Here is a 7,500-nt window from a genome sequence, read left to right as displayed (position 1 = left end):
TTACAGAATTCCCAAGTCAATATACATCCTTTGACAATACTCCTGTGCGCAATTGAATCCTTAAAATAGCATTTAAACTAAACTGGACCCAAAGGAGTGGAAAAATGGTAAGCGGCAACCTCGCGCAGGGATGTTGTTATTGTTGTCAGTCTCTCCTGCCAACGTCATGGACCCACTCGACTTAGGACCTGAATTTATAAGAACTGATCAAGTTACCGATCTTTGGTCATTCTTACAGACGGTGAGTGCATTCTAATAGTCACGGTTTTGTGTTCTTGGGTTTGTGATTGATGTATTTGATAATTTTCCCTTCTTGTTAAGGGGATTGAGTACGTGATTTCTCTCGCTACTCGACTCCTCACAGATGAAAGCTCTGATTTATTCCTTTTATTTGTTTACTTTTTCTTGGTTTATGGTTTATGCAATTGAAGTGACTTGATGATACGAGTGAATTATGGTTTTTCTGTGTGTCGTTGTTTGGAATGAGTACGATTTTCACTTGAGAAGCAATTTACCGTACCCTTAGATAGATATATGTAAACGGATTATTCAATGTAGAAATGCCAATGTTGAAGTCAATTTCAGACCTAGAAGGAATCACTCTTTGTTAGCGTACATGACAAACAAGAAAATCTGACAAGATCACTGTAATTACCACTGTATTTCAATGCTAATTGCAATCAAATTATTTTTAGGAATTTATTGGGATTCAAGCAGTTACCATGGGTAACATAACCAGAATGAAAGCCACAGTAATCTGTTGAATGCATTTATCACTCAGTCTGGGAAACATAGCACTTCCCAACAAGACCTTGTGTGTGCATTTTGCTAAAATGTGAAAATGTGAGTGTCTTGCCTCCAATGGGGTACATGCGGATAGCAATCTTGGTAAATTTGGATGAAGATGCAACCAACGTTCTAGGTATGACACAATATTTTTTTTGGGTAGTTTTTATTGCGTTTTGCACAGTTATGATATTCATTTCCTCTGGAAACCTTTCATTTCTGAATTTCACGCGCCCACATTGACACGGTACTAAACGATTTCTGACTGTATATTTCAACAATTTATTCAGTATCACAGCCTAACCCATAGATTTAACCTAACCTAGATTTTAGATTAGCCCTAGCCAGGGGGGGGCTCTGCCCCCCTGGACACCCTCCCTCTTTAAAGCCACTTTGTGCCAGGTGCATATCTGCCACAATCACAGTTTTCGCCATATTCGTACACAACGAAACCTAACTGATGAACCTGACCTAACCGAACCAAGTTTTTTTTTGCCCTAGCCAAGGTGGGCTGTGCCCCCCCTGGTCCCCCCTTCTTTTCAAGCTACTGCTTGGTAGGTACATTTTTAATCCGAATGTATGCATTACTTACCTTAATTGCAGGCGTGTGAGGGGCAAGGTCACAGTTTGTCTCGTAAGAGTTTAAGTGTTGCATTGTCATCTTTATGAAATAACTTAACCCATTCACGCCGGTTGACGTGATAGCACGTATTGTGGTTTTCACGTCAGACGCCCTGGACGACCTATGAGGGGAAGCCGCGCGCTCGGGTGGAGGGAGCGGGCAACCCAGGCTCGCGGCTTGTGTGCCTGAGAATCTCGAGGCGTTAGGCTTATGCGTTCGAGAACCCTGGTATTGCGACCGCGCAAAGCCGGAACGACCCCGGTCTGAACGGGTTAATAAAGCCACACAGTGTGTATATATAACCTGTGCATTCAGTAGCCATCTCCATACTGATTATGAAATTCAAACGAGGACCCATACTTAGCATTCATATGTCTGTGATTGGTCAATAAATTTGTTGGTTAGATCAATTGTTTGCTTATTGATGCTATTATTTTCACGTGACATCATTGCCAATTAGCAATATTTTTTTGTATTTCCACGGGCAAGGTCGGCACATAGGCTAAGTCGATATTTTTCAGTTTTCAGTTCGTCAGTGCAGTGGAAACATATCCTTTTACTCAATTTTTAAATTAATTTCAAAATTATATACCTCGCTTATTTTAGTTTCCAGAAGAAAGGAGTTTTATGGTGCTACGTCATAATTAAAACTATATCATGCCATCTAGTCACCTACACAAAAGAGAGATAAAAATGCTCTCTTTGTTTGCTAGTATCTTTAATTTTATCATTACCCAATTATTTTGAAAAGTCATATTAAATTTTCTTGAAGTAGTTTTTTTTATATATTTTTGGTTCTCAACATATGATAGAGAAATATTTGAAAGATAGAAAATATACATGAAATTTAGAAATATGAATCAAGGACTAGACCAATCCTTCTTACAATAAGAAAAATACACGAGTATCAACAAAAAATACTACAGTACATGACTATAACTTAAGTCAAAGAGTCATTTCATTGATCCATGGCTTATTAATGTTAAAATAGATAACTTGAGACATTAAGCCAACCACCACTATTGTGTAGCCCCCTTTTTTTTTCTTTCTTTCTTTTAATTTGTCTGGAGATGTCTTATGTTATGCTCTCCAAAGACTACAGCAATATAGGGGCTTGGCAACTGCTAAGAGAATTTAAGAGTAAGCCTACATCTTCATTGCCCAGTTTAATATTTTATGTTGTCACTTTGTGTTAGTTGTTGTCAAAAGTAGCTGCTGAAGTGGGTCACTGATGCTTAACTTTTGGGACTAGTATTTTGCCGAAGAGAGGTGTTGATATTAGTGTATATTGAATGTCTTGGAAATAGGACTCTTCTTTTTTCCCTTTTAAAATGTTTCAGATTGATGTTTTGAAAGGTTCTAACAAATAACAGTGCAAACTCTAATATCTGCACATCATCCTCTCAGGATCACCTTCAACTGTTTATATTCTTGGTTCTAATGATCTTGTTAAGTAATATTGTACTATATGAATTAAGCTTCATACTCATTGTTTCCAGTGTTGTTTTTAGCTGTATATTCTTCAAGTGCCCATGACCTTATGCAAGAAATATTGAGTATATTGATCTGATGGTCTATATATTATACAGATAGCAAGATATGCTTGAAATACGGCTCTTGTCTTACCCTTTAGTTTATGTTCTAACACCTTTAGTGCTTGGTATCCCTTTATTTCACATTCAGCCTCCCACTTTGAAATCTGGATCCATTTCTGATTCCAGTCATACCATTTGAGAAGGGATGCCAAGTTTTGATATAGCTACAATAATTTTGATGTAGAAAATCTCCAAGTCCTACCTCTCTTTGTAAGTTTAATTAAATTCTCACCATGGAAATTATCATTACAATCTTTTTTCGTGACTGTTAATCAATTCCCTAGATGTTGCATTCATTAGGTGACTGAGTGCAACATTTTTTAGTAACTCTGATACATGTGCTGTGAGAAATGGCTTCAGTCTTTGTGTAGAAATATTGATGGATGAATGATCAAATATTACAAATGTGAAACAAAGGGCATAAGCAATAAAGCCAGTTCTATTTACTAATTACAATATATCCAAATTTGTAAATGGTCACTTTGATGTAATCATCAAGGGAATTTCAGTGTGCCTATAACTAAATGTGATTTCTTTTCATTGGTGATTATTTTAAATAATTGAGAACTTGTTAAAATTACAAAGATTATAATGGGATAACCAACAGTAGGTATTATCTGTCAGTAAGTATCATATAACGATTCAGCAATGCTGGTATAAAAGAGTATCAATTCCTTTCGTTAATTTAAGATATACTCTAGTTTTGTGACTTTCAACTTGTCATCTTTCATTTTAAAACAAGGTTTGTTTTCCATATTTTACTCTTAAAGGAAAGCTATTAACTACATTAACCCATTAGCAGTGGATGGCATGATTTGCTGCAAAGGCAGAGTAGGTTGTAGACGGGGATGGCACCGTGCCAGACAATGTAAACCAGCTATCCTACTGCATAAATATTTAATTAAAACCGTGACCAATGGGTTAAGATCAATATGGCAAAGACTCAAGAAAATTATCAGTTGCCACCTTTATATACTATATTGCAGATAGGTAATGTCTGCCTGATGTCATCAATTTACTCTTGTGTGTCCCCATCACTGTCTTGCTATGTCTTCTTCATACTTGTTGGATTTTCTGGACTTTATTTTTTTCTGATCTGATTTAGATAATGAAAGTTAAATTTTTGTCTCTGTTTGTGTTGAGATTTAACTTACAATACTTTTTGCTAGTTAGTTGGTAATCCATTTATATGGAAAGTCAGTATTTTGTTTTTTATCTTTGGCAAATGGATCAATAAGAGTACAAGAAAGATATATTACAGTCATAATATTTAATTATGTCTGAACTGTCTGATCTAATTGTTCACTATTTCATCATTCAATTAGAGGTTTTTGGGCACAGATTTTTGATAGGAATGATATGATAATTGCATTAAAGTGAAAACCTGATTTAACTCTTAATTTCATCATTGCATGTTTTCCCAACACAGATTGACTGGAGTGAAGGATGGCTGATGGGTTTGGTAGCTTTCCACATATTCCTCACGACGTTCACAGTTATGACTCGAAATCACCACACAACCCAAGCTGTACTTTTTGTCCTGCTGCTGCTCACTGTACGTTCCTCGGAGACCATCAACCAGTATGCAGCGAAAAATTGGCAGTCTTTCAGTCGTCAGCAGTACTTTGACTCCCAAGGCCTATTTATTAGTGTTGTCTTCTCAATGCCTGTTCTCTTTAATTGCATGATGATGGTGGTGAGTATAAATTCATATTGTCCCTCTGTAATTACAGCAGCATTGCTTTTAGAAGTATTGATTGTCATCATTGTTGTTATGAATGTTTCTGATGTTTTAATTTTTGTTTTATTTTTTATCATACCTCAGAATAACTTGAAATTGAAATTTCTTTTTTGTCAGTATCACACTGCGAGAGCAACAATAGGTAGAACATCATGTACTAAAAGGGTCAATTGTGGTGCATAATCTCAAAATGCAATATTTATTGTGACTTTTTTGTTATTCACAGATAAACTGGTTGTGGTTAAGCAGCAACATGATGGTTACCTATAAGAGAGTAGAACTAGAGGCAAAACTTCGCAATGACTCACGAAGGCGAAGCGAATCACAAAGAAGGGAATCAAACAGAGACGAACTGGCATCTGAACAAGCAGAAGAAAGCAAAAAGAGCAAATGAGGAACATTAAATGGCTAATTATGAGTGTGATTGGATATGTAGCTACAAATGTGCAGGGCAGCAGTCACAATTTATTTTCCATTGATTTTAAGGTATGGATTAGTGTTGCACAGAGACAAAACTTCTGTAAAGTATATTCTGCTTAATATATGGATTAGCTTGAATTATATATAAATAATACTGTCATATAACGGAGGTTTCAATACTTCAGATTGCTACACGTAATTCATATTATTTCAAAGTGTTTATTTTATGGATATAAAGGGTGTCAGTTATTTTTCAAGAGATTAGTAGTAGAAGTATTATTCTCAATTAGACGTTTAAATAATAACACCCAGTGCAGTTAGCCCTATGTGGTAAGCTACTTGAAAATAAAGGAAATTGCATGTACCATCTTTGAGCAATAAGGCAAACCAATTGTACTGCTATACATTTATTTCAGCCTTTCTAAGTATATGCCAGAAAGTACCCAGCTGCTGAATGCTATTGAAGAGGGATTTGTTAGTGTGCAGTTTGTTAGGAGAGTTTTACTTCACATGTTATGTTGTGTGGCATGTTTGATTTGCACTGTTTTATTTGGGGCCTAAGCTTTGTACTTGGTACTTAATTGTTCATTTGTAGAGTCCACACCTTTCTATGTGAAGGGTTGGTTTTTAGCTTTGGTTAGTTTATGTGTATTCCTTTTTGTTTTGTTTTGTACTAATGAGGCTGCTTAAATTTGAAAGGAATACTGTTTGCAATGAGCAGGTAATCAGTTTACCCTGAAGTTACCAAAGTTAATAATCTAAGGGACAGTAGATCTAGTCATTGTTAACTTTCAGAAGTATTTTGAAATTGTATATGATTTGTGAGGGAGAGAGGAGCAGTCGCATTTCCTTCTGATTACAAATGTTGCCATACACATGTTACGGATAAAGTAATGTAAAAATACCTGGGCCATGTTCCAGGTTGGGAACAGGAGGTTTTGCATATAAACAATCTGGAAACTTTATGGGTTCTGTAATTTACATTTTTCATATTTAGTATGATGTAAAAAAAAAAAAAGAAATAGTATGATACATTTTTCATTGTCTTAATTGTTGGTGATTAAAAAAAAGCACCTACTTGCACATCCATGTATGTAAAAGATAACATACACACACCCCAGATTTTTTTTCTTCTCGCCATCCATGGCCTAAGTGATGACTTGGCCTGCACTAGGCACATGTTGAAGTAAGTTTCTCATCTCCTTATTACACATTATTTTATCACGCAGACATAAGCAAATGTTTAGACCTTCTGTATAGTATTTTCTTTGTATTGTACTTGTATTTGTATTCAGTGTTTTGGTTGGCAGTGCTTTTGTCATCCTCATCTAAAAGAGAATATATGATACAACTGTGATATCAATAAATGTATGTTTCATAAGCATTCCTTTCCATTCTGGCCAGGATTAAGAGTTGTAGACACATCAACCCATTTTCAGGTACTATTCCTTTCAGTTATTTTCTCATGTTGATGGTACAGTGAAATTCTTCTGATGAAGCACTTCACTTTCTGTATTTGTGTATATCAAGTGAAGCACAAAATCGGACATGAAAGAAGTAATCATGGAAGTTGGTTTAAAGAAAACTATGTGTTTAAATAATTTGGTGGTCCTTTTTTTCACTGCTGTTGGATTATGAATATATATTACTTTATCACATGTTTTCATATATAGTCTTAATGTTATTGATTTTTGCATAAGAAAAATATGCAAGTCATTATTGATGTATTGTTGTTTGAAGTTGTGTTTTTAGCATTTCTTTAATTTTTGTTTGTAATGAAGCAGCTTTGTATATTTTTCAGCCAGAGTTCCTGTATTTGAATAGCTTCTTGTATTTCTGTGTCTTGCCTTTTTTGTCCATGGGATATATTTTACCTCTTTTAACTCTGTGACTAATGCAAAGATTAGCAATTATCTGCAACTATCCTACTTTTGTATTTCGTGCTTGTTTGTATTTACAAGGCTAGGATGGGATTCTTTCTCAAATAACTGAAACATTCCACCCTTAAAAGTCTTCCATTTTCAGTAGGTGCTGCTGATATTAGGCAAGTCTAACTTGTAACTGTGTAGCACATATCATGCCATGTTCATAGGTGTGAGCTTAGTTTGCACTCATAAATATAAATGATTCTACTCTTTATAGTACATAACTTTACTTCTGAAATAAGGAATTACTTAAGCCATTCTTGTGATGATGCTAACTTAGTAGTTCAAACAATCTCTCTTGGACAGAGACTGTTGACAGAACAAGAAACTTACTCTCAAAGAAAAAAAATCTTTCCTTTCCATATTTAATGTGGATGTATAGATACTAAAAGAAAGGTACTTTTTATAGCA

The 7,500-nt window shown here is 35.2% G+C and overlaps 1 protein-coding gene across 1 annotated transcript in view; it reads left to right on the top strand.

The window, feature by feature from the left end:
- The window catches only part of Tmem18 (transmembrane protein 18), a 9,933-nt gene that overhangs the window by 1,030 nt on the left and 1,403 nt on the right, over nucleotides 1-7,500 (top strand). The window contains exons 1-3 of the mRNA XM_043012228.2: nucleotides 1-241; nucleotides 4,433-4,699; nucleotides 4,971-7,500. The exon at nucleotides 1-241 is cut by the window's left edge and continues 1,030 nt beyond it; the exon at nucleotides 4,971-7,500 is cut by the window's right edge and continues 1,403 nt beyond it. Coding sequence (XP_042868162.1) covers nucleotides 131-241; nucleotides 4,433-4,699; nucleotides 4,971-5,138 — 546 coding nt within the window. The 5' untranslated portion in view covers nucleotides 1-130 and the 3' untranslated portion in view covers nucleotides 5,139-7,500. The remainder of the gene's footprint in view (nucleotides 242-4,432; nucleotides 4,700-4,970) is intronic.

The sequence above is a fragment of the Penaeus japonicus genome, unplaced genomic scaffold, assembly GCF_977035675.1.
Source record: "Penaeus japonicus unplaced genomic scaffold, GWHDUDI00000001_assembly GWHDUDI00000031, whole genome shotgun sequence".
Taxonomy (NCBI): domain Eukaryota; kingdom Metazoa; phylum Arthropoda; class Malacostraca; order Decapoda; family Penaeidae; genus Penaeus; species Penaeus japonicus.
Note: the sequence above shows the minus strand (reverse complement) of the source record. Positions and strands in the feature narration are given on the sequence as shown.